Source organism: Lagenorhynchus albirostris, chromosome 4 (assembly GCF_949774975.1).
Source record: "Lagenorhynchus albirostris chromosome 4, mLagAlb1.1, whole genome shotgun sequence".
In the NCBI taxonomy this organism is placed as follows: domain Eukaryota; kingdom Metazoa; phylum Chordata; class Mammalia; order Artiodactyla; family Delphinidae; genus Lagenorhynchus; species Lagenorhynchus albirostris.
This window is the reverse complement of record NC_083098.1, coordinates 118,685,819-118,712,071: the sequence shown is the minus strand read 5'-3', so window position 1 is coordinate 118,712,071 and position 26,253 is coordinate 118,685,819. Positions and strand designations below refer to the sequence as shown.

General features: G+C 39.4%; 1 protein-coding gene across 2 annotated transcripts in view; it reads left to right on the top strand.

Moving 5' to 3' along the window:
* ELOVL6 (ELOVL fatty acid elongase 6) overlaps positions 1–26,253 on the top strand; it is a 134,228-nt gene that overhangs the window by 77,098 nt on the left and 30,877 nt on the right. For both annotated transcript variants that reach the window (XM_060148595.1, XM_060148596.1), the window contains one exon: positions 2,336–2,467. In XM_060148595.1, coding sequence (XP_060004578.1) covers positions 2,336–2,467 — 132 coding nt within the window. The remainder of the gene's footprint in view (positions 1–2,335; positions 2,468–26,253) is intronic.

Here is a 26,253-nt window from a genome sequence, read left to right as displayed (position 1 = left end):
TTCCTAAGCCATAACATGGAGATAATGTTTTACCTACATTAAGGATGATTAGGAGGATTAAATAACAAAGGTTTTTAGCACTATCTCTACCCGCAGGAATCACTCCCTAAATCATAATACCATGATTATTGTCACTTATCATTACCTTTATAATTAAGAAAAGAATATATACTTTTCCATATTACTATTATCTACATTAACTTCTTAAATTTTGTTTTTCTTGAGTGAGTTCTTGCTTATATGCATGTAAATGCAGTGATTCTGACATTTAAAGTAATGCCATACACTTGCAAACTTCAAAGAAGTAAAGCAATAAATATAGTTATGGCCAAAAATACTCTCTTCTTGAAATGTTCAATAGTTACAGTTTCCATAAAATCGTCTCATTTCCACTTCTCTTTGAAATATAGAAATAGTCTCTTTCTTTCTGGAGGAAGAAAATGGATGGTATGTTTCTTTCTGAATATTTTATTCTTTAGTTATTAAGACATTACTGGGAAAGCACAACTGTTCATTTACTCAGTTAGTGTTCACTGAGCCCCCATGTGCCTAGGTGCATAAATATTTTCCCCATTAGAAAATTTGATATGACAAGATCGTGATCATTCAACAGGTGTTTATTAAGCACTTACTGTGTGCCAGGTCTTGTGTTTCCAAGAGTTTGCGACACTCAGTGGAAGTGATTTATTTGACACTATTTACCAGTTGATTTCGGGAATCACTGCTTTATTTGGTGGGGTTCACCAGGTAGGTCACTTGCACTCACTGGAGGAGGAGTGATGCTTCTGTAAATAATAAGATCGCTCATGAGTCAGCAATACACGGTAGTGGTTAGGGGAAAAAATATGAAGCCTTTTACAAGTAATGCTCTTCAGTTAATGCATTTTGCTTTTTGTATTATATCTTGTATCTTATTTTTCAGCCCTTTCCATTTTAACCTGAGTGAGGAATACCCATTTTAAAAGAAACATTGCTTTATCATATCAGAAGGTATACTCAGATGTTTCAGTTATTTACACAGCCTCTGTTACTTTCTGTTGAATCAAAGTCTACAAAAGCTTTGTGTTGTTTGTTCTTTATGACATTATCAATACTATTGTTCACTTCTCCTTGGTCCAATAATAAACCAGCAGGACATGCAGATTTTATTTAGTTAGACCTTCCTGACTGAAACTCCCACCTAAGTCTGACTAACAAAAAGAGAAAAGGACTCATGGGCCCCTGTGTTCCATTATCTTTTTTGTTAATCTTGTGTTGTCTCTCCATTCTTAATATTGCTTGAGTTCTGTGTGTTTCCCAGAGTATTTTAAAGCAAATCCAAGACATATAATTTCACCCATAAATATTAACTGCTAAGAGCTTTTAAGATTATGACTGATAACTTTCTGATTTTATTAAAGATTTTTTTAAACAATTGGTTTGTTCAAATATGGATCCATAAAAGTTCTGCCTGTTACCTTTGATTGTTGTGTCTCTCAAGTCACTGTTAATCTAGAACAGTCCCAGATTTTGATTTCTTACCCCTGACATTTTGAAGAAATAAGTTCAGCTGTCCTACAGAATGTCCAGAGTTTGGCTTTATCCCCTATCTTTCCTAGAAGCAGGTAGTAAAATCAGATATTTGATGAGATTCAAGCTCAAGGTTTTAGGCCACTGTACTGTAGGTGGTTCTGTGTTCTTCCTATTGCATTGTATGATGTCTGACAGGCCTATTATTGATGATAATACTGAAATTTAATACCTGCCTCCCTTGGTGGTGAAGATGTCAGGAATCCATCTTGGGGGGGCTTTAAGTCATGTAGCTTAATTTTAGTGTTTCAAATCATCAAGTATTTCTCCAAAATCATTTTTTAGTATCATTAGCCTATTAGGAAGATGACATTTTAAAAGGCCTTCTTGTCCTAGGACACAACTCTGTCACCTAATATTTTATTTCCAATAAAAATAATTCCTTTGTAAAAATTCATCTATCTAAATGGTCCAACAAACTCTGAAAAATAATTCTCTCAGTGAAAAGGTTTTTTTTACCTCAGTGCTATGTTGTTGAAATGTTTATAGTTATAGAGCCCAAAAAGAAAATCTATCCTGATATGGGTTGGTTAATCCAGATGACCTAATTTGTCAGGAGAGGATTCAACAGCCGCCATGTTGCCAAATGGATAAACATTCTCTCTTCAGTGAAGGGGGCACGTTCCCAAGAATGTTTTTGGTGCTTAGCAAGAGGAGAGTGGTATAAAAGTTGATGAACAATGAATAAATATAGAATTCTAATGGATAAAAATAATTGCTTAAAGATCTTTATTTCATAAGATTTTGGTTTTCTGTTTGTTCATAGGAAGAAATCTTTCCTGTTTTCCGCTCTGTATGCTGCCTTTATCTTCGGTGGTCGGCACCTAATGAACAAACGGGCGAAGTTTGAACTGAGGAAGCCATTAGTGCTCTGGTCTCTGACCCTTGCAGTCTTCAGGTAGGTTTCTTTGTTTGTTGTTTTTTTTCATTTTCCAAATAAAATCCATCCATTTCATCAGACTCCGCTGAAAGAAGCAACAATCGAACATTTTATCATACATCTCATATTTTTGATTATTAAGGGTGTAAAATAAACCCATGTCCAGAGGGAAAGCCTTCATTGCAACCAAACTTACCACACTGTACTCAGACTCTAATTTTGAGAGCTCTCAGGCCATCTCCTTTCTTGTCCAAACTGTTCATGCAGTAATTCAGTTTATGTCCTAGGACTAGAAGCAGAGCATCAACTCCATTATTTTTGTCATATAAGTATAGATGAAGGGCTAAATGGAAAGCCACAGCAGTAAACTGTGGAAGTGTATGGTAGAGTAGGGTTCCAGTGTGGTGGGCATGCTGCTACTGACTAGTACTTAATCAAAAATGGCTTTCAGGCATGTGACCAGACACCGGACACCTGTCTGTGTTAGTGTCACTAGACCAGAGAATGTTTTTGTTCCGCAACCCCCAAAGTATCCTCCACCTTCACTGCCTGAACTGCCTCGCGGGCACAGGCTTATGCAGCCAAGTCTTACTTTGCACTGGCTAAAACTCATCATAGAGGCTGTCAGAACCAGGCCTGGTCTCTCCAGGGACATCTGCCAGCCAACATCCAGACCCACACCTGGAAGCCTGAAGGAGCATTCGTAGTTTTGTAATTTTTGGCAATCATAAGACGAATTAGCACACAGCTGGTGTCCAAACAGGTGCCAGAATTTACCTTCAGTGCTAACAAAGGCACCTGTTCTATTTGAGTTTTGCTTGTCAAAACCAGCAAGTTGATAACTAGGCTTGGGGTGTAGGGGGGCAGGTATGGATAGATATGCTGCAGAATAAAAACCTATTCATTTTAATATTTAGGAGCGTTTCTACTTTTTTCATATTACATATTAACTGTTCTACTGCCAAGGAGAAATAGATGGTATCATTAAAAGCCTCTCATTAGTCACTTGAGGCTTATTAAAGATGATCAGGCAGGAGGAGGATTTTTGCAAACTGATGATCTGTACGTCTCCATTAGGTTGGCTCCCTGCAACTGAAATACTCCTTTGCTTGCTACCACCGCCTGCACTCTTTATTTCGGTGCATTTTGTAGGGTGCAACGTTTGAGGTACTTGTGGTTTGACTCTGTCACTAAAGACTCCTTCCATTTCAATATGTATCAGGTTGGAATTCTCTAATACAAAGCAGCATTTTCATTTTTATTTACATTGAAGGTTCACAGTATGCCTCACCTAAAGTATTTTGATATTTGAGGAAAAAATTATGTTAATGATGCCTTTCAGCATTTTACAGATCTGTCAACATCCCTTGAGTCTTTATCTTTTGTTTTTGTTTTTTGCGGTACGCGGGCCTCTCACTGTTGTGGCCTCTCCCGTTGCGGAGCACAGGCTCTGGACGCGCAGGCTCAGCGGCCATGGCTCACCGGCCCAGCCGCTCCGCGGCATGTGGGATCTTCCCGGACCGGGGCACGAACCCGTGTTCGCTGCATTGGCAGGCGGACTCGCAACCACTGCACCACCAGGGAAGCCCTGTTTTTGTTTTTTGTTTAACCTTAACATATATAAGCAGAGAAGGGAGTTCAAGGACCTCCATGCACCTGTTACCCTGCTTAAACAGTTATCAACAGTGTTAATCTTATTTCATCTATATCCCTGCCAACCTCTCCCTTGTCCCCAAATTATTTGGAAGTAATACAGACTCAAATATTTCTGAATGAAATGATACCATTTCTAAAAGTAGTCTTATTAAAAAATCAATCACAGTATCATTACCTCGTCTAAATTAGTAATACTTTATTATTGAGTGTTCCAGTTTCTCCAGTTGTCTCATGAATGGTTCTTTTTTATTACAATTTATTTTTAAGAATCCTGACCTAACTGACATACACACTACTATATATAAAATAGATAACTAATAAGGACCTAAAAAATACAAACAATCCTGGTCCAGATGGGTTCACACATTTCTATTGGTTGATTTCCTTAAACTAAGAGGTTTCTTCCTTCCTCTCCAAGCCCCTCCTCCCACTCATAAGCCATCCTTTGGAGAATCCAAATCATTTTCCTTTTAGAGTTTCCCCCAGGCTGGATGTTACTGATCATATTCTTCTGTCCCCTGTATTCTTCGTTAGTTGTTAGTTAGATCTAGAAATTTTATTATATTTAGGTTTAATGTTTGACAGAACTTTTTACAAGAAGTTAGTGTAGCAAAGGCAGGGTAAATGCTTGATTCTTTGGTCATATTTAGCAGTTTCAAAAAAAATTTGATTACTTAGCATGTGAATAATGGGTTTTTTTAAGTATCGTTAAGAGCTCGTAGATTTAACCTTTTTTACATGTCAGTGATTTTGAGATGAATTTGGATTTGGTGTATTGTAGTCCATTGCCATTATTCTTTTAGATGCTAAGTCATCCCATGTTTGGCCAGTGGGAGTTTCTTCAGATTGGCTCCTGAATCCTTGTCCGTGTACTGAGTAGTGCTCATAGCTCGATTTTGTGTATGTGTGTGCGTGTTTGTGTGTGTATGGGGGCAGGGGGCAGGGATGACAAGCTGTTGCAGGCCACGCGTGTTGCCTATTCCTTGTCCAGAACTGGAACCAGTCATTTCTCAAAGGATCCCAAGTTCATCCCAAGTTCCCTTGGGAAAGGGAGATAGTATTTAGAAATGACTCTCTAAGTACTAGGGGTGGTTTTCCCTAAGGTAGTTCTTATTTCTAGACCTCTCAGAGGGCCTAGAAATAGAAAATTATTTATTTTTTGAAAGAAATGTATCCAGAGTTAGTACTGATACTTCCAATTCATATTTATGCCTAGAGAGTTTTTACTTAATTACCTCATTTCTCCTTCCTCCTATGCCAAAATCCAAGTTCCCAATGTCAGCCAGTAGTTACTCATTTACTTACCCCACAATGCATGTGCAATAGTTGTTAACACTACCAAGTCTTTTTTAGATTGACAGGTTCTAGTTGCATCTTCCATTTCCTTAATTCTGTGTGTTACTTTACTTTCTTCAGAGCCATGTTTTGTATAAAATTTTAAAAGCTGGAACTACACGGAGGCGTCCAAGCATGGACTGTCTAGGGTCTCGTAAAAATTTATCATAATATTCTAATCAGTTATGTGGAAAACATTATTATGGAATTCTCTGGTTGTATCAGTTGAACATGGTTCCATGTTAGGAAGAGTATATTGAGGTTTCTCTGTGCTTAAAGAATTCTGGTCAACAGTGTATTGAATGAAAAAGGCTACATACAGAATGATTTTTTATGTAATGTTTATGTAAATTTTACTCCTAGACATGAAACGTGCTGTTCATTAATACATTTAAGTATTTGTAAAGTATCTAAAAAGATACTGGAAGAAAATATACTCAATTCTTACATCTATGGAAAGGCAGAGGAGACAGGCTTTTATTGATTGCCTACCATTTACTGGAAAATAAAGCAGAAAAACTTTCAGTGCTTGTAGAGCTTGGCTCTAGTGGACTGGTAGTTTGGAAGCAGAGAGGATTTAAATTTTTTTTGCTATGCGTTATCTTCCTTTTCAAAACAAATGAAGCAAACATACTGTTGACAACCCGATTCTAGATATTGGCTGTTGATTATTCTTTGTGCTTTTCTGCATTCAAAACATTTTCTAAAATATACACACATGCATATACAATCTCATACACAGCCTAGAGAATCTCAAGTGATATTTGCTCTTTATTTTAGAATCCAAATAGCTTTTGAATGAAATTGACATAAAGCATCAAAAATAAGCTCTTCTCACAAACAGATGTTTTGATGGGTATTAATAAAAATCCTCCTATCTTGGTCATATAAGATAACCTCATTATTACAAGAATATGTTTTTGTAGAAAATTTTGAATGGCTCTTAACTATAATTCACAAATTTTTAAATCCACCTGTAAACGGTGTCTAATATAGAAGTATACAAAGTCCTTACACAAGAGACAGCCCTGCATCAGATGGTATGCAATTCAGTAGGACGTTAAGGACCAAACATCTACTCCACTGCCCACTCCTTACTACTAATAGGATGTGATATCATGGATTTGGAAAAAGAAGGAAAGGGAAAGAGAACCAAACTTTTCTGTTAGAGGAATCAGAAATGAGGGGGTGGAGGGCAAAGAACAGTAAGATTTTTCTGAAAAGTGTTTTTATATATTTTACTGCTTAGAACTAATGTCTTTTCCCCAGCTTTTCAAGCTTGCCTATTAGCTCTTTATAGTAACTAGAGACCCAACTGTGACGTATTTCCGGATACTCCAAACTGTGTTTACTCATGAACTAAGACAACTGGGTGGATATTAAATCAGATATGTAGGCTCCCTAAGCAAAAAGAAAAACCCTCTCTTCTTTACTGCTCTGCTTCAGAAAGAAGTGGGGTTTTTTGTATAATTTGGCGAACATTACCTGTAGAATGTTTTCTTTCTCTTTACCTTTGCGTGTTGACTGAATATGATAGCAGACTTCATACAGGCTGAATACAATATAATTTATTGAAAGCTGTCATAAGTTTTGAAGGAGTAGATAGAATATGATCAAGTGAGGTTTTCCCTAGGCCCGCCATGGGTTTATTTCATTGGAGAATGATTTCTCTGGGGTTTTCTTGACAATTTCTTCCCATTACCCACAAACCCTGCTTCGCCTTTTAGATCTAAGCCATCAGCTTCTGGTGTCAATTAGTCTTTATGGATATGACTGGGTGGGGCACAGCAGCCTACTTCCACCCAACCCAAGGATAAGCATTTCCTTATTTGATGAGATAATTCCAGGTGGCGTTTGTTGGCGCTGCATGTTTGAATATTTCCTTAGGGTAAATTCTGAGAAAATTTCTGGTAACTTGAATTAGTAAGTCCTTTAGATGAGACTGTTGCTTATGGCAAACAGCATCAAACCCTTCAAGGTACCAACAAACCATCCATTCTTCCCAGACGCTGCCGAGTCTTTAAATCCTGTTGCTATGACATCTCACCTGGGTTACTTCAGTTGATTTGTAAAGGACTTTCTGTGTATTGATTTAATAACGTCAAACCCTTCTAGATTGGGTGCAGATGTGTGCGTGCTTCTGATTCAAGCAGCCTTTACCAGGTATCTGTCTGGCAGTGTTTTCCTCTCATTGGCAGCACAAGGAGCCTTCTTCTAGGTCTCTGACCCAGAGCAGGTCAAAGCAGGTTGTCTAGTCAGTGCACATTAGTGTTAATTACTTTGTGCTGCTTGTGTATAGAGGCCAATGTCACACCTGCTTCAAATATGTTTATTCCTGTTTCCTGGTGATTCACTCTGGCCTCAATTGTTTTATGCTTTATTTGCTCAAAGCCAGATAGTCTCACTTTACAGTTTGACTTTTTGCCTTGTTATTAACGAGAAATTTTCCCTGTTGAAACTTTTTATTTCCTGGCCATATTTTTATTTTGTCATTGAATTTCATCTTTGGCTTAAGTATAAGATATATTCAAGATGAATAGAAAATTACTCTTTTTCTTTATTTAGTAAGATTTTCATGAACAAAGAGCTTATATATAGCATAGGACACATTCAGAAAAGTATATTTAACAGGGCAGAGCAGCAGATGAATGGCATTTAATCAAATCTATTCGTGGTTTTATACACACACCCATCAATATTTAATATTAGAAGCATTATTGGCAAGTGCCTTATTTTTAAAGAAACAGATATATAATAAAACCAACTGAAACTGTTCAGATGAGAAAAATATGACACTCTAAAAACCCATTTGGAAGGAGTTAAGTACATCATTGACCTGTAAAATGATGAAACATTGAAAATTTCAGAACTTAATTTATACTCGAGCACCTTGTATCTAGTATTTTGCTATATGGTTGCCAGAAGTGGTCCTTAATCCACAGAGAACATTACAGATAACGATTACAGTGATATTAATGAGATAAAGGAAATGGATACATAAATTATAAATGTCATAGGAGAAAAGCTGCTATTTTATCAATGACAGGTTATAAATTTCACATTTTAAGATGTAGCATCAAAAGGGCAAAAGTAACAAAGCAAAAGATACTTCTAGAAAGCATATGCTTAGAAAAGCAAAAACTGATGAATAATCATGGGAATGTGATACCACGTATGAAAAGTTTAATAACCCGTAGCGTAAAAACAATGTTTAAAAAGTTCAGGCTAGTGATTATATGTTTCTGGAGGCAGGGAGAGCGATGGGATCAAAGAGGGTCCAAAGGAGGCTTCCACTAATTTTGTATGACTTTGTCATTACAAAAAAGTTAAATAAGAAAAAGATAACTGTGTTTGATTCAAGTGTGGATAGCAACTAAAAGAAAGCTAGCAATTGTAGTCATTTTATAAGATTCTGGCAAAATGTAGGTGTATGTTAAACAAAGTAAGTTTATATCAAAACACAAACTCTGTACCCTATTGGTCCAAACACACACCCCAGTAATGGCAGATTTATAGTTGGAATTAAGAATGTTTTTTGTTTTCTGTTTTCTGACAGTGACCCTGAGTTCATTGTGTATGTGTAGCTGGAAGGATAATTTGGGAACCTTTCTTTTGGCCATTTATTGTGACACTAGTTGAATCACTTGACTCATTTTGAAAAACCAAGAGCAATTATGTAAAGAAATGGCAACTCTCCATCCTTTAAAGTGAGATAGAACCTATAAACTAGAATCCGTACTTCCTGGTATGCTCTGGGTAACCATAGTTTTATGCCTAGTGTCTTGGTGTAATTATTAACAGCTCCCCTTTCACTCTAGAAAATGGCCCACTTTGAATGGTAAATGATATGGTTAATCTGTTTATAACCCACTGAAGAATTGTGTTGGCTTCATAAAACAGAAAAAGGGAAAATTCTAACCATCATTTGCCCAATTACCCCTAACAAATCTTTATTTTTAGTATTGACCTCTTCTCTGAAATTTGCTCTTCTGTTTATAATATTTCCAAACGTGTGACATATCATCACTTGAATTTAAAATATTCAAACCAGATGCCTTTTTGATAACCCTTTAAAATTTCTCAGTTTGTCACTATTTTCCTAGTGAACATCTTTAAGTCATTCAAAATACTATAAAAATAACTCTTTCAACTGGTCACCAAGTTGTAAAATTCTTCTTGAATATCTCGAGTAGCTGTCTCATCTCCATTTCCACACCAGACACTCCAGTCGTGGCCTCCATCACTTCACATCTTAAGTATTACAAACCACCAATTCCTGTTTCCCAAATGTTTTCTCCATCCAAGCTACTCACATACCGTATCATTTCTGTGTTTAAACCTTAATTGAAATGCCCTTTTCTTTAGGTTGAAACTTCAACCTGCCCATAAAAAAATTAGTCTTTCCTTGACGGACCTTTCATCATTGCCCTATGCAAATGTTCCATTCAAGATGACGTATGTCTCTGATCATTGACCCCCAAACAAACATACTTTGCCCATGCTCATTTCTTGTCTTTGAACCTATTATCCCTCCTCTTTCTCCATTCTTCCTCCATTTTTTTTTCTTTAAGTCTTATTCATCTTAATTTAGGATGTCTTCTCTATAAAGGCTTCTCTGATCATTTCAGCCCATATCTCAGCTTCTACCGACCTTGTTGTTCATCATCATTTAACCAGGCTGTATGCTGCCTTACCTATGTACCCCCTGGGAGGCCACGTGAGTTCCCTGGAGCCAGAATTGTGTCTGGCTGTTCCTGGAACACCTTGGCACACACACAGTTTCTGAATTAATGAATAAAAATCTCACACTTGGCCACTTCTCCAGTCACGTGTAATCGACATTTTTATTCATTCCACTCGTTCGCCCTTTATATTTCTTGTATCAATTGCCGCACATGCCCCAGTCCAGTCTTCCTTTAGTATCAGGGGGCTTCACCTGTAGAAGTAGAAATGTGCTTCAAGAAATCTGGGATTGACGTCATACAGTTGGAGGAGCCTTCCAGAGGCCTGCAGGGCGCTACACAGTGGGGCCTTTGTTACTCTCTGACCTCTCCTCCTCTCCCCTCTCTCCTCTCTCAGGCCAGAGTAGCAGCTGTGCTGTTCCTCAAACATGCTAGCAGAGCTGCTGCCTCAGGGCTCTCCCACTTGCCGCCCCATCTGCCCAGAACATTCCTTGCCCAATATTCCAACGCCTTGTCCGTCGCCTCCTTCAGACCTTTGCTCAAATTTCGCCTTCCCCTCCCTGTCTAAAATGACAATATCCCCCACCTTCTCTCCTCCTTTTCCTTGCCTGATTTAGTTTTCTCCTTGACGCCTATCACCTTCCGGCCCACTATATATATTGCTGATCGTATTCATTCTCTCTCCCCTCCTACTCGACTTCGAGTTCCATGAGGGCAGGGATTTTTGTCTGATTTTTTGCTGTGTCTCTAGTGTCCAAGCAGGTGTTGAATAAATTGTTAGCTTTTCAAAATAAAAACGGGAAGAGAGGAGGTTTGTAAACAATTGTTAGTAAGTTTCCTTGCCTTTTTTGGAAAGTCTTTTCTCCCAAGGGGGAAATAGGATATTTTTTCTGCTTTTCCCTTGAATCCAGGAACAATGTGGATTTTCAGGTATTTCCAGGAAGATAATGTTTAGATTAACTAAATTCATGATATTTTGCTTTTTTAAAAAAATATATTTTTTAATGTCCATTATGAGCGAGAATTCGGAGCTACTGGCAGAGGAGTTTAGCAAGGAAAGCCAGGAGAACAAGCATCACCCTGCTTTGCAGGTGGTACTTTGCCCTCTAGCAGGCTGACCCCTCCTTCCTTACCTGGGGATGGCACAGACCTGCAGGTCTCTCTACTGCTCCAGATTTGCCTTCCAAATTAAGAAAAAAATCCACTCCTAGTATAATGATCTAGTCCAAATAGGAGAAAAGTGTACAGGTTGTTGTTAAGGTAGTAAGTTTTTAGAGGACCCAGACTGTCCCCAGTGTGATACCTGAAGGGAGCTGCATGTTAATACAAGTCCAGGCAGCAGTGGCCTCTCCTATTCCCAGAACTACCGTCCACTTGACAACCTTTGCTTCTTTACAGTTGGAAATACTATCCAGTAGTCATAGTTTTAGTAAATAATTTTTTCTACTTATAAGAGTGAGAGTTCTCTGTTTGTAAAACTGAAAACCACGGAAAAGCACAAACGCAAAACCTTTCATCTCACTACCCACAGATATTTGCTATTAATATTTTGGTGCATGCCCTTTCAATAATTTGATGTTAAGCTTGAGATTCCTTTATCATAATTTTAATTCTCTGTAATCCATTAATATATTTGAGTTTGGACAAAAATAGGACTTCAGTAATATGTTTGTAGTTCAGGTGCTATAACAACTTAAAACAGTGACACACAAGGCATTTTAAATCATTTTACCGAAAGGAATTAGTATTTAAATAGCTGGAATAACATAGCTTTCCTGAAACTTGTGTGAGAAATAACATGAGCGTTCTCGAAGAGATGTCACAGTAATTTAGGATGTAAGTATAATAACTTCTGAAGCATTTGTTAAGGATTTTTTTTTTATTCCAATTTTTTTTTCTTTGATTATATTTATTTATTTATTTATTTATGGCTGTGTTGGGTCTTCGTTTCTGTGTGAGGGCTTTCTCTAGTTGTGGCAAGCGGGGGCCACTCTTCATCGCGGTGCGCGGGCCTCTCACTGTGGCGGCCTCTCTTGTTGCGGAGCACAGGCTCCAGACGCGCAGGCTCAGTAATTGTGGCTCACGGGCCCAGTTGCTCCGCGGCATGTGGGATCTTCCCAGACCAGGGCTCGAACCCGTGTCCCCTGCATTGGCAGGCAGATTCTCAACCACTGCGCCACCAGGGAAGCCCTGTTAAGGATTATTTTGAGTTAAGGCTGAGTTAAGGATCACTTTGCTTATAAACTTTTGGTATTACCTCACAAATCCTTAAAGGATCCTTCTTGTTTAGCAGAGTTTACAAAAAAATATAAGATTTTGAACAAAAAATTGAATCCTTAAAAGAATCTTTAGACCTAACTTTTAATAAAATTGCCTGATTGCATAATCTGGAATGCATCAGATGATGTGACATCTCATCCATTATTAAGATGAAGTAACCTCAGTAAGCACAATTGTAGATTGGCTGAAAAAACCGAAATGAATAACATGGAAAAGTACCAGAAGTTTATTCTGGGGAGGCCTGTTTGCAAGCACAGAATTAACTGAAATACGGAGAGATTAAACTTCCTTCCTCTCGCGGTCCACATGTCCTCAAGGCATGGGGGTGAGTTAAGGACTATAGGAAATACATGAGATTAGGGTTCAGTAAAGAAACATCGGTAACTCACCCTAGGGTTTAACCACAGCTGTTAGATCAATGGAAATATGAAACAGCTATCGCAGGCCCCTTCCGACCTCAGTCTTGAAAGTATCGGCAGTCCTTTCACGAGAGCTATCAATTTTTATTCTGTGTATTTCAACCAATAAGTCCAAATAGTAACTGCTCGTCTATTTTTGATGATGCTGTGAAGCTGACAGGCTGCCCACATCCCACTTGATTTTTTATGTGAAAGAGGGGGCCCAGTTTTCTCCCTGGTAACCAGCAATTGTTTTAGCCCGTGCCACCAATAGATGGATTACTTTAATCCATCGCTGGTTCTTCTTGGAACTCGTTCCCTACCATTTGTTTCCAAAACTCTGTGAGTGCAAATTGGTGGGGACTATTGGAACCCTTCTTCTCATCACTTAAGACTGAATTGTCACGTATTGTAGAGGCTGCGGTACCAAGTAACCCTCACTGTATTCATTGCTATCCACTATTTTCTTTACAGTTTTCAGAATCCTGGGGTTTAGAAACAAATCTGTATGATTCAAATGATTGATCTGGGGCATAATATTTCATCGCTCTCACACTGCATTTTCCTAACAGCATAATACAGCGATGGTTTTCTTTTATTCTTTTCATTTCATTACTGATGGTAACATGGTGGACAGAAAGGTGGCTTTTTATATATATTTTTTTGTTCTGAGAAACAGATGAGCAGGGTGATTAAAGTAGCCAGGAGAGATTGTCATTGATTCTAGGTATTTGTGTTAACCCAAGCTGGAGCAGAAATCTTCAATACAGCTTATAGAATTGCCTATCACTTGAAGAAATTATGAATCATTAGCTATTCAGAGTTCTCTTATGCAGGAGGCAGGGATTTGGGTTCTCTGAAAGGGTTTAGCTTTAAGCTGGAGTTTATACTAGCTTGGTGCCAAAAAAAATCAAAAGGTCCAGGACAAGGCCACAGAGATCAAGAAAGAAGAGCTGAGGAAGAAAAATTGAATTTCTGCCTTTAAAAAGAACATGATTAAAACTCTAGAATTTTTCCAATTTTGAACAGACGGCCTGGCCCAGGAGGTTACATCTTAACTTCTCAAGACGTTCTTGCCACCTCTTACATTTTTGCTGAGACCAAACACATCTTTTGTCACACCTAGCAGTGAGGGAATCACACTTGAGCGTTCTCTAAGCTGCTGATTGACACCGCTGAGATGTAAAGATATGAAATTTCCTGCACTCTTTAAGAACTTACCCCTAAATACATAGTGGAAAACTAGATTAAAGTTCAAAGTCATTAAAAGTAAAGGCAAAGGCACATTTTCCTGCCTTGCGTATTTCTTAAGTTGATAATATCTGTTTTCTTCCATCTTTGCCTGACCTGGAAATATTTTATTAACCTTTTTTCTGCCGTCCCTTTAGAATACATTCTATAATTCTTCACATTTATACACACAAGCTAAGACTACAAATGGAATTGGATCAGAAGATAGTTCTAAAGAAGGTAAGTCAGGGAATTCCCTGGCAGTCCAATGGTTAGGACTCTGTGCTTCCACTGCAGGGGGCCCAGGTTCAATCCCTGGGCGGGGAACTAAGATCCCACAAGCCACACAGCACGGCCAAAAACAAAAGAAGGAAAGTCAGATTTTCTTTGGCGTTTTCAGAAGGCTGAGTCCTGTGGCCCCGTGCGGGAGAGGCCTCCTCTTCTCCTGCGTCTCCAGCTCCAGCACAAAATGATTCACAATTATGTCTCAAGTATACATGTGGATATGGATGGTGACTGGAAGGATGGTACATGCTACAAGCAATGTGTGGTACCCTTATGTGCAGAATGCCACTGGTGATGGGCACAAGCTGCATCTTTTTCAGAGTTCTGGCAGGCAGAAGTATCAATGGAGGGCACTTCACTTCTACTTCTGTTCCTACTGTACAAACGTTCCAGCGTAGATAAATGACCAATGATAAATCTTGCTGCTCAAAAAGAACCCACAGCGAAAACGTCCCCCTGCTCCAAACACAGTCTAACCCCACCCCGAAACACACAAGATTCAGCAATGTTATCTGGAATTAAGGAAAAAAGCTTTAAGAGAATTTTGGTCTTTGCTCTTATAATGCTAACACCAATGATAGATATTGTTCACTGGGTGTTCGTTAGGTACCTGGCACTGTGCTAAACTCATATATTGTCTTACCTAACTTTCACAGCTGCCTTGAGGTATGTGCTTTCTCATTTTACAAATGAGGAAACCAAGATTCTGAAAGATTTAAGTAATTTGCCCACTTTTAACTCTAGACAATAAACCTAAAGCCTGTTGTATTTTACAAAGAAAATCACTGCAACATAGGAGCCTATTGCCCTCTGGGTACCTAAGTTACGGCTCTCTTCCTCTTCGTCATCATGCTCATCATCATGGCTGTGCTCATCATGCAGCCCAAGGCCCTTCAGGTAGAAACACTGAATTTGTAACACTTATGACTTGCTGTCTTGATGCCATGATATCATATCAGAACGATGAGCAGCTTTGACAAGAAGAACGGTTGGCCCAGCTGTTGAAAAGTTCTCGTTTGGCAAGAATCTCATGATCCACAATGTTAGCAGCTAATGCCCTGACCTTCTGCCTGCATCTCAAAAAAGGCATGAGATCTATTAGGAGTGAATTTCAATTATTGAGAAATGCAGAAAGGCAATGATGATCCACGTGTGAGACTGCCAGTGGAAATGGATACCAGGTGTGTAGGCAGCCTTCTATAGTCATAGTCAGCCAAATGCATGTTTTCATACTCCACTGTGTCCATACTTCTTCATGAGGAGAAGACTGAACTTCTGTTTCTTCATGAGGAGAAGACTGAACTTCTATTTCTTCATGAGGAGAAGACTGAACTTCTATTTCTTCATGAGGAGAAGACTGAACTATTAATTTTGTCTTTTTTAAACATTTTATCCTAATGAAATTTATGGTTATCACTTGGGTTATTCATTTTTTTTCCCTTTCTAGCAGATGTACTTTGATATATTTATATCAAATATATAAAATATATAATTAATATATATAATAAATACATATAAATATATATGTGTTTTTATATATTTGATATAAATATATCAAAGTAACATCAGCTAGAAAGGGAAAAAATTGAATAATCCAACTTAAAAAGACCTTAATTTTTTAGAGGACAAAGAAATCTGTTGTGCAAGTTCTGGCTAAGTTCAATTGTAGGGTCTCTACATTAAAACACCAGTATACTCAAGTAAGTCCTTGTGCTTTCACTTGCTCTTGCTGCGCCCAGCGTTTGGATAGAAAGTAATATTTGTTCTCATTTTGCCTCCCATAAAATATACAAGCCATTAACACCCTGCTGTTGGCTTTGGTGAAAAGAAACTCTGAACTTAGTTCCACTGAACACTTTGACTAGGAATCACTCAAGGGTTTGGAAGCTTCTGTACCACTGCCTCTTGTTTTCTTGAAACTTCTAGGCAAAACCGTGTGAGACGTTCTATAAATCCTAAATAGACTTATAATTTAAAGCACTCTTAAAAATCAATAAAACCATGTATTTTTAATCTTTATGCAAAAAGGAAAGGCAGAACCAAAGTGACTAATTTTTAAGGACAGAATGAGCAATCTTTTGACAAAATGAAACTAGTAGAAGTCATTTTGATTAGAAGTATTTTGTACCAAAAACCAACCAGAAAATAGGACCTGCTTTAAAAACTTAACTCCTCCTTTATCCCACCGTAAGTTTTAAATTATTGTTTCTTAATGCAGTCTAAGTAGCTACACAAACAAGGTAAGGGCAAGTCTCTGCTGTGACATTAATGACAGGTGCACTAAGAAACTCATTCAAGTATTTTTGCAGAATGAGGAGGAGTGTCAGAGACAGCTGGGCTTGCAAACCTTCCGGAAGTCTTTTATTGTTTCCTGTATTGGATCAAGTCCAAAAGTGAGAATAATTACCCTCTAGAACTGCCAAGTCTTCAGGCTGTTCAGATAACCCTGGTCTTGTAGTAGGAAATAAATGTGAGCCAAGGTACAAGAATAGTGACTGGATTTTATAAAAAAATATTTCTAAGGGAGCAGTTTTCTCAGAAGTGGTCCTTTTGCTTTGACTAATAGAATGCATAGTAGAGAACCATCCAGTCAAAACCGCAGACAATAAAGAAGAGAGGAAATCAGACTCATTATCCTCTCCTAGGCTGCCTTAGTAATCCAAGAGCTGAGGATTTCAACCAGGTTTCCTTGGGACTTTTATTTAGGTAATTCATGAAAGCCTTTGCTGGGGAGGGGAACAGGAAGTTTGAATGGGAAATTTTTATTGTTCTGAAAACTCTTTATTTACCAAAAATTTTTAAGATTACCCTGATTTAAAGTGAACAGGTCCCCTCTGTTTAGAATAGAGAAGAAATGATAGGTTTTGCTCTAAATTTCCAAACCTAATGACCAGATCAGATGATATATGCTGGGTGCTTTATCTATACTATCTTATGCTCACAACAGAAAATACTATCCTAGTGAGGTCACATTTTTTCAGATGGGATGAGTTCTTCAGTATGCTCAAATATTTCAGAACTTTCATAATTCAAAAGCCTTTTCCCATAGGAATAATTTTAAACACAGCAAATAAATACATACCTAATAGTAACTTTTCTTCATATCTAACTTTTATTCCTTCATTTGAATGTTCTTGGTTTCTGACACGTTTCTCTGTTCTATCACTAGCCCCACCCCCTTAATGAATACTTGGATAACATTGTTATAATTTATCAGCAATGATTGTTGAAGTAACAGCCTGGGAGTCACCAAAATCACCCTTAAGTCTTCTTAAGATGAAGTAGGTGAGGCACCTGAACAACAAAGTGGTTCAGAAGGTAATGACCAAAGCTGTGGGTATTCCTGTTCCCCACTGATGTGGTGCAGCATGGGCAGCATTGTAAAGGTAGTTTTAATCAGTCGCGCCACCAGCTTTGAAATTGTGTGATTCTTTTCTTTTTAGCTGCACTGGGTCTTTGTTGCTGCGCGCAGGCTTTCTAGTTGTGGGGAGCAGGGGCTACTCTTAGTTGCGGTGCACTGGCTTCTCATTGTGGTGGCTTCTCTTGTTGCGGAGCACGGGTTCTAGGTGCACAGGCTTCAGTGGTTGCAGCACGTGGGCTCTAGAGCTCATGGGCTCAGTAGTCGCGGCACGCGGGCTCTAGGGCGCGTGGGCTTCACTAGTTGTGGCACACGGGCTTAGTTGCTCTGCGGCATGTGGGATATTCCCAGACCAGGGATTGAACCCGTGTCCCCTGCATTGGCAGGCGGATTCTTAATCACTGCGTCCCAAATTGTGTGATTCTTGAGTATATTTTAGATGTAGGGAATTCATATTCCTTCAGATTTTACATACATCTTGATTAATATCGTATATACATCGATATTTCACAGTGTCGTGATCCAAATCCATATAAAATGCAACTGTGTCCCTATTTTGCAAAAGAAGGAACCGATGCTTAGAGTGATGAAGAAATTTACCCGTGAACGTACAGCTTACAGGTGAATCATGTTATAGATTTACTTATAGGATCACTTTTAGTTGGTCTGACTCAAAAGCCCATGCTCTTTGCTCAATGCCATGCTGCTCACATAACTGGGAAAATCAGAAATAGAGGTCCTAATTCCAGAAAGACTTTTTTATGAGTGGCTTACATAAGAGGGGAATATGATTTTATAAGCCAGAAAAGGAGGAGAAACTACTGAGTTTCTCAAACTGTAACCACATGCATCAAAACATCTAGAATGTCTATTAAAAATTCCCGTTTCTGGGTCTTCCCCCAAAGCTATTAAATTGGAGCCCCTGGTGGTGGAGCTTAGAAATCTGCATTTTCATCGACCTCCATGGTTTACTATCGTTAAAATTTCTGTGTAATTTCAGGGCTCTTATATGCCCCTGACACATTACCCTTCCCCCCACCGCCCGGGTCCAGGGACATCCCTACCCACACACACGCACACACATTGGCAATAGAACAGCTAAAGACTTTCAGGAGATGTATAGTAGCTGAGAAGTCCAGTGCATGGTGGGCTGCTTTGCAGAGGTATCAGACTGTGACTTGCCAACCACGGCATACTTGACCCTTACTCCTGCATTTCTTATTGTGCCTCTGACCTTCTTACAGACATTTCCTCCAGCACCATGGACCAGTCTCTTGCTTGCACCTGAGATAACAGCAGTGCTCTGGTAACCTTTCACTCAGGGCGTTATAATCTCAATCAGCTTCCTGATGAATCAGCTCTCTGGTCGACCTAAAGCCATCTTGGCAGAGCCAGGGGAGGCAAAGCCAGCCCTACAGCCGTGTCTCAGACCTCTGCTATGACTTCCTACGAGGGCAATGTCTCCATGATTCTGCCTTCTCCACCCCACCTCCCTCCACTCAACACGCACATATGATTTGCCAAATCTCGAGTTCCTGTTTCATTATAGGTTTGCGTTTTCTCTCTTGACTGTCCCATCCTCCCTCAGAATCAACATTGTCTGAACCAGTTTTATGGAAAATGTTCATAGCTGGTCCTTTAACTCAATAATTCCACCACTGAGAATTTATCCCAAGGAAATAACGCAAAACAAGGAGAGGCCTCATGTATAATGATGTTTAGGGCAGCTTTTTTTTTTTTTTTTTTTTTTTTTTTTTTTTTGCGGTACGCGGGCCTCTCACTGTTGTGGCCTCTCCCGTTGTGGAGCACAAGCTCCGGACGCGCAGGCTCAGCGGCCATGGCTCACGGGCCCAGCCACTCCGCGGCATGTGGGATCTTCCCCGACCAGGGCACGAACACGTGTTCCCTGCATCGGCAGGCGGACTCTCAACCACTGTGCCACCAGGGAAGCCCAGGGCAGCATTATTGACACTTAAAGGTAATTAGAAGCAATGTAGAGAGAAATGTGAAAAGAAGGGAGTGCAAGCATCTGGTGGAATAGTGATGCAGATATTGACTAGGGGGTTCAGGAAGACTAGGTAGCAACCTGGGAAAATGGCTGATGATAAGTAAGAAATGTACCTAGGTAGGCTGCTCTACTTAGGTACTGTCAGCTCAACTATGAATGGAAAATGAGCAAAAATGGAAGGTAATACAAATTATGATCATTGTGTTATGTTGATAGGGTCATGACTAGCCTTTTCCCCTCTATTTCCTAAAGTATATATGCTGTAATTAAACTATGGGGGTGTTTTGATTTTTTTTTTAATAAAGCTCATCAACGTTTGCAGTCAAGATGGCCTGATTACCTCCTGTTCCCAAAGCTCAGTACAGGGAGTAACCTTTGCTCTCACCCTCATCTGCTCAGGTGGCGTCTCTAACGGACCTCAGAGCAGTCTCCTCACACTACCTCTGCCACAGTGCTCAGTTGCATACCTCTGTTCTGACCTCCGAAAGTTGAAGCGTCCTAGGGCTCAGTGAGGTGCTCCCTTCTCCCCTCTATTTCAGTTCTCTCCCTAAGTGATCTCATCTCATTCAGCATATGCTTAAATAGCAGATGACTCTCCAATGAAGTGTCCAGCCCTGATCTCTTCCCTAAACTACAAACTTTCCTTCATCTGAAACCTATTTCATCTTCACTTGGATATGCATATGATATGCCTCTCATATCTAATATATCTAAACAGAGCTCTGGATTTCCTCTCTACCCACTCCCCAGTACGACTTCGTTAATTAATTAACGTGCAAATAAATTAATAATTAAGCCGATTCCTCTCTACCTCAGTACCTGGCATCATTTTCCACCCTTGTTCATCGGGCCAAAAATCTTAGTTGTCTTCCTTGGTATCTGGCACCACGCATGGTGTTTCAGGATGTCCTGTCAGGTATACAGATTTGTCTACTTCTTTCCGTTCATGTCTGCTGTGACCACATAGCAGCCAGCATCGTCTTTCATTTGGAAATGAGAGATATAATATCCGTTTAAATGTTCTCCCTGGTGGATTTCTTATATAGTGATAAATCATTATCTTTTAATATGGTTAATAATTATACATTAGTCTTAATTATATTAACTATTATGTTATATTGATTATTGTAGCCTTTCTGATTGTATTACAGTCCATTCTTCACACAGAAGTCTGAGTTATCGTTAAAAACATGAAGCACATCATGTCACTCCCCTGCTTAAAATCCACCAATGCCTATGCAGTGCAGTTAGAATAAAATAAATTTTATGGTTTTGATTATTAATTCTTAATATTACTATCACTGTAACCACGTAAAAATCCTCAAGGGCCGTACAAGTGCTAGTCCCTGCCCACCTGTTGAACCACGCTTCCCTGTAGCCCCTGTCGCTGCCAGCCTCGCCGGCCTCGCGGCACAAGCGCGTGCAGCTCACTCCTGCGTTGCCATTGTCCGTCCCTCTACCTGCCGTGCTCCTCTCCAGGTCTTGGCCAGTCCGGCTCCTTTTCATTAGCTCACGTGTCACCTCCTCTGAGAGGCCTCCTCTGACCTCAGCAGATGATCTCGCTGTCCCCCATCCTTAACCATTATCACCTCACCCAGTTTTATTTAGCATTGTGGCACTTGGCACTATCTGAAATCTTTAAGCTGTTTTTTATGTATTGTTATCTGCCCCCCACAGACACTAGAATATAGGCTCTGACGCTAGGTGCCTTGTCTTTTTCTCTTTTTTTAATCCCTTGAACCTAAAAAGAACTTGTACCTAAAAAGAATTTAGTATGTAGTAGGCATAGAATAAGGTTTTTGGATTTTTTTTTGTAAGCCTTTTTATTTTTGGTATATCATATATACAGAAAAATGCACACATAGTAAATGTAGAACTCAATGATTTTTTTTCTAACGAAGTGACCTCACTTGCGTAAAACCCATCCAGATGAAGATATAAAACATTACCAGCACCTTGGAAGCATCTCTCTGTGCCCCTTCCCAAGTATTATCTCCCCAGAAGTAACTACTACTCTGACTTCTATCATCAGATTAATTTGACTTTATTTGAACTTCATATGAACAGAATCACACAATATATACACCCTTGTGTACCTGGAATCTTTCTTTCATTATACTTGTAAGAAGCATACATGTTTTACCTGTAGCAGTACTGTATAGTACTTCATTTATTTTATTTTACTCTATCGTAGGTAGACATTTGGGTTGTTTTACCATGGAGATATTATGAGTAATGCTGCTGTGAACATTTGTATACCTGTCCTTTAGTGTGCGCTATGTTGGCATTTCTGTTGGGTTTTTACCTAAAAGAGGAATTGCTCGGTCAGAGGCTTTGGCTTTAGGAAATTCTGCCGAACAGTTTTCCGAAGAGTTTGTACCAATTTAAGTTCTCACCAACAGCCTGTGGAAATTCCAGTTGCCCCCCATTCTCTCCAACCATTGATATTGTCCATTTCTCTTAGCTTTAGCAATTCTGATGGGTAACTTAGTCATTTCTTCTTTTGAAATAAATCAGCTGCCTGGGTGGATTAAATCTCCGAGAACGTCTTTTTTTTTTTCTACTGCTGTTGTATGTTTGTCAGCGATCATAGGAACATTCACACTGTGAGGAATAAAAAGGTAGCTGTAGCTAGAATGAAAGGATTTTTTTAGGGCTTCCATGGTGGCGCAGTGGTCGAGAGTCCGCCTGCTGATGCAGGGGACACGGGTTCGTGCCCCGGTCTGGGAAGATCCCACATGCCGCGGAGCGGCTGGGCCCGCGGGCCATGGCCGCTGAGCCTGTGCGTCCGGAGCCTGTGCTCCGCAACGGGAGCGGCCACGACAGTGAGAGGTCCGCGTACTGCAAAAAAAAAAAAAAAAAAAAAAGAAAAAAAGAATTTTTTTAAATGAACAACCTCAGGTACAAACAATTGGATAAAATTAAAATTTTCTAAAGGGATATCTGTGCTCTGATTTCGCTCACGTTGGGTGCCAGATTCTTGTCTCAGTATTCAAGTAAGGTTTACAAGTTATGATATTTACATGTAACAGTACCAAGGGGTTCCTTAATTTGAAATGTCTATGGAGTTGCTAACGGGTTTGTGGATAACGGTCAAGTTCATATGATTCTATAATGAAAACTTGATACAGCCTATCATATATAGTTATATACAGTACCTTTTAGAGAATAGCTCTGGTTTCACCCTCATCCTCTCATGCTTTGGAGCATTCTTGTCCCAAGATATTGGTACTAATGTTTATCTCTCTTCCTTCAGCCACTCATCACTAATTCTTCATCTCTACTGATAAAGGGATTCAATTCATAGCTTCAAGTGCTGAGTCATTATCAGGCAGTTTCTTCAACTTGCCTGATATTGGTTTGGTGTTGATACTGACTGTGACCATGTGATACTGGAGCTCAGTTTTATACTCTGCTTGTTAGAGATTACCGTTTCTGTACTGTAATACTTCCATGCAACACCTCTATGCCTGTAATAATTTTGATCAAGGGGGTTTCATTCTATCACCTCTTCATTGTTGGAAACTTTGATTTGTTTCTGGAAGTCATTTTAGTATTTTTATCAAAGACGCCTATGTCACCTACGTTTGGACTTTTTGTTTTTGGTTCCAATATTTTAAATCATTAACTGGAAAATCCATCTAATTTGTGTTCTTGAAGTGATTGCCCAAGATACAGGAGTTTGGACTGGGAGATGGACTTGGCACTCTTTTGATTTAGGTAACATTTTGGTTAGGTAACATGTTAGGTGGCATTTCTCCCAGAATAACATATTTTCCTGATATACTATGTTTCTCCCCACTTTAAAATGTAAGCTCCAAGAAATTCGAGACCTATCTATTGAGTTTACTGTTGTATGCCCGCTACCTAATGTCTTTCTAAACTTCCTAAACCTTTCTAAACTTCTCCAGGCCCTAAAATTTCAGGACTCTCCTTCACTCAAAATAGCACCTGAAACATATAAAACACTCAAGAAATAATTGGTTGAATGCATGAATGATTACAAACTCCTATCCCTTCCCTGTCTGGAATTCTTTAGGGACCTGGACTCTATCCGCACTTGTATTAGTTGAAAAGTCACCTAACACCCCAGGAAGAGTAAGGGAGTGTCAGTCATTCCCTCCTCCAATCTCATTTGTCTTTAACATCTAATTGAGAAATTATGGGAATTTCCAGTAGAGGTGGAGAAGCAGAAGAATCTGTACTTTGAAACTCAAAAGTTTTGATGGGCTGTGGGTTATGGGAAAGGAAAGGAGTCAGGACAAGGGAGAAGGCCAGAAAGGGAGGTCAGAAATGCCACACACAAAACAAATGCTTCCCATTTGTGTTCTAGGCTATATTTTTTCTTTTCCCTTCTCAAACATCAGATGGAAACTGGCTTCTCCTCCAGAGGAGAGAAAAGCCCTAAAACCTCAGGGTCCCATCTTCTTTGCTGGGATGGCTGGGAAGTCAGGGGCAGAGGTGGAGGGAATTCCCCTTGTTCCTCAGGCTCACGTTTGATAAGGAAGTGAGAAGACCTTCTCCCCTGAGGAAACTTACAGAGGTCTGGAGAGTTCAACTGTGCATGAGGAGGCCATTCGGAAAGTTCAATAGTGCGGTGATCTGTGAGACAAGAGAAAGCAAAGTCCCCTGACTTTTGGAAACCTTTGGGTTTTTTTGTTTTTGTTTTGTTTTAAAATATATTTATTTATTTTATTCTTGGCTACATCGGATCTTAGCAGTGGCACGTGGGATCTTCGTTGCGGCATGCGGGATCTTTCGTTGGGGTGCGTGGGTTTCTCTCTAGGTGTGGTGCATGGGCTCCAGGGTGTGTGGGCTCTGTAGTTGGCAGCGCGTGGGCTCTGTAGTTGAGGCACGCAGGCTCAGTAGTTGTGGCAGGCGTGGGCTGAGTTGTCCCTCAGCATGTGGGATCTTAGTTCCCTGACCAGGGATCAAACCCACGTCCCCTGCATTGGAAGGTGGATTCTTTACCACTGGACCACCAGGGAAGTCCCTGGAAACCTTTGTTTTTATTACCCAATCCTACTCATAATCATAACTACCATAGCACACAAATACCCATTGAGTTCCTATTATTCATAGGGCCCAGGGTAACTCACAGGCCCAAACCACTTCCATCCAGCCTTAGGTACCAAACACTTTTAAGATAATTTGTGAAAGCACACTTAATGGTTGTTCAAACTTTTCCTGCCTTGAGGGTTGAAAAAAAAATTCCTCTGTGGGAACAAAGAGGAATAGGACTGATGGCATGCCAAACCAGTCCAGGTGCAAAGTGTGCTTCCATGTGGTATGAAACATACGAGCTGGAGATATCTCCATGCACTTGCGTTCCCAACCAAGTGCTTGAACGGGCTTGAGATTTTTTCCAGTATTAACGCAAGGCATCAAAGCTTTAATGCTCTCTATTTTTGTGGTTAACGTTGTTGTTTTCAATTGTTAATGTGTTAGTAGTCAGGTATGATTTCTTAACTAAGAGACAAACATATACATAGATGTCTTTTCTTAAAAGTTAACCAGAATATTGTCATTCAGCTCTAACAGATTGAACTTGAAATTTTCTGTGTTTGAGGAAGAAAGAAATGCACTAAAATAAGCAGAGCAGTAGGAGAGTGTAAGCATGTTCCTAGCTCTTACAGATTCACAGAACACAGTTACTATGTGTGTTTGCTTCAACAGAAATTAGAGAAATTATAGATGAAAATGATGTGTGGAGGGAGAAGAGAAGTAGCTGAGGGAGATTAAGAGGTACAAACTTCCAAAGTGCAAAATAAATGAGTCACAGGGATGAAACATGAGTGTAGGGAATACGGGCAATAATTATGTAGTATCTTTGTATGGTGACAGATGGTAACTAGACTTGTTGTGTTGATCATTTTGAAATGTATAGAAATATTGAATCACTATGTCATGCGTCAGGAACTAACACAACATTGTAGGTCAATTATACTTAAAAAACAAACTCATAGAAAAAGTGATTCGATTTTTGGTCACCAGAGGTGGGGCGTGGGAGGGGAAGTTAGATGAAGGTGGTCAAAATGTACAAAATTCCAGTTATAAGATAAATAAGTGCTAGGGATGTAATGTACCATGCGATCAATATACTGAACATTGCTGCATGTTATATATGAAAGTGATTAAGAGAGGAAACCCTAAGAGTGCTCATCACAAGGGAAAAGTTTTTTTGTATTTCTTTAATCTTGTGTCTGTATGAGATGATGGCTGTTCACTAAACTTGACTGTGGTCATCATCTCATGATGTAGATATGTCAGACCATTATGTTGTACCCTTTACACTTATGCTGTGCTGTAGGCCAATTATATCTCAATAAAATTGGAAGAAAAAATGATGTAGTCAGGAAAAGATTTGTCGATGAAAGACTGTGGTGTTATCAATGATAAAGTTTTACTGTTGGCTAGTGAATACTTTTAACATCCATCAGCTTATGTGATCCTCATGACACCTTGTGATGTAGGCAGAATAGGAGACAATGCCATTTTCATTTTCCAAAGGAAGTGAGAAGATTTATGGGACGTGCCCTAAAGCACTCAGTACTTGGAGGAATCTGGTTGCC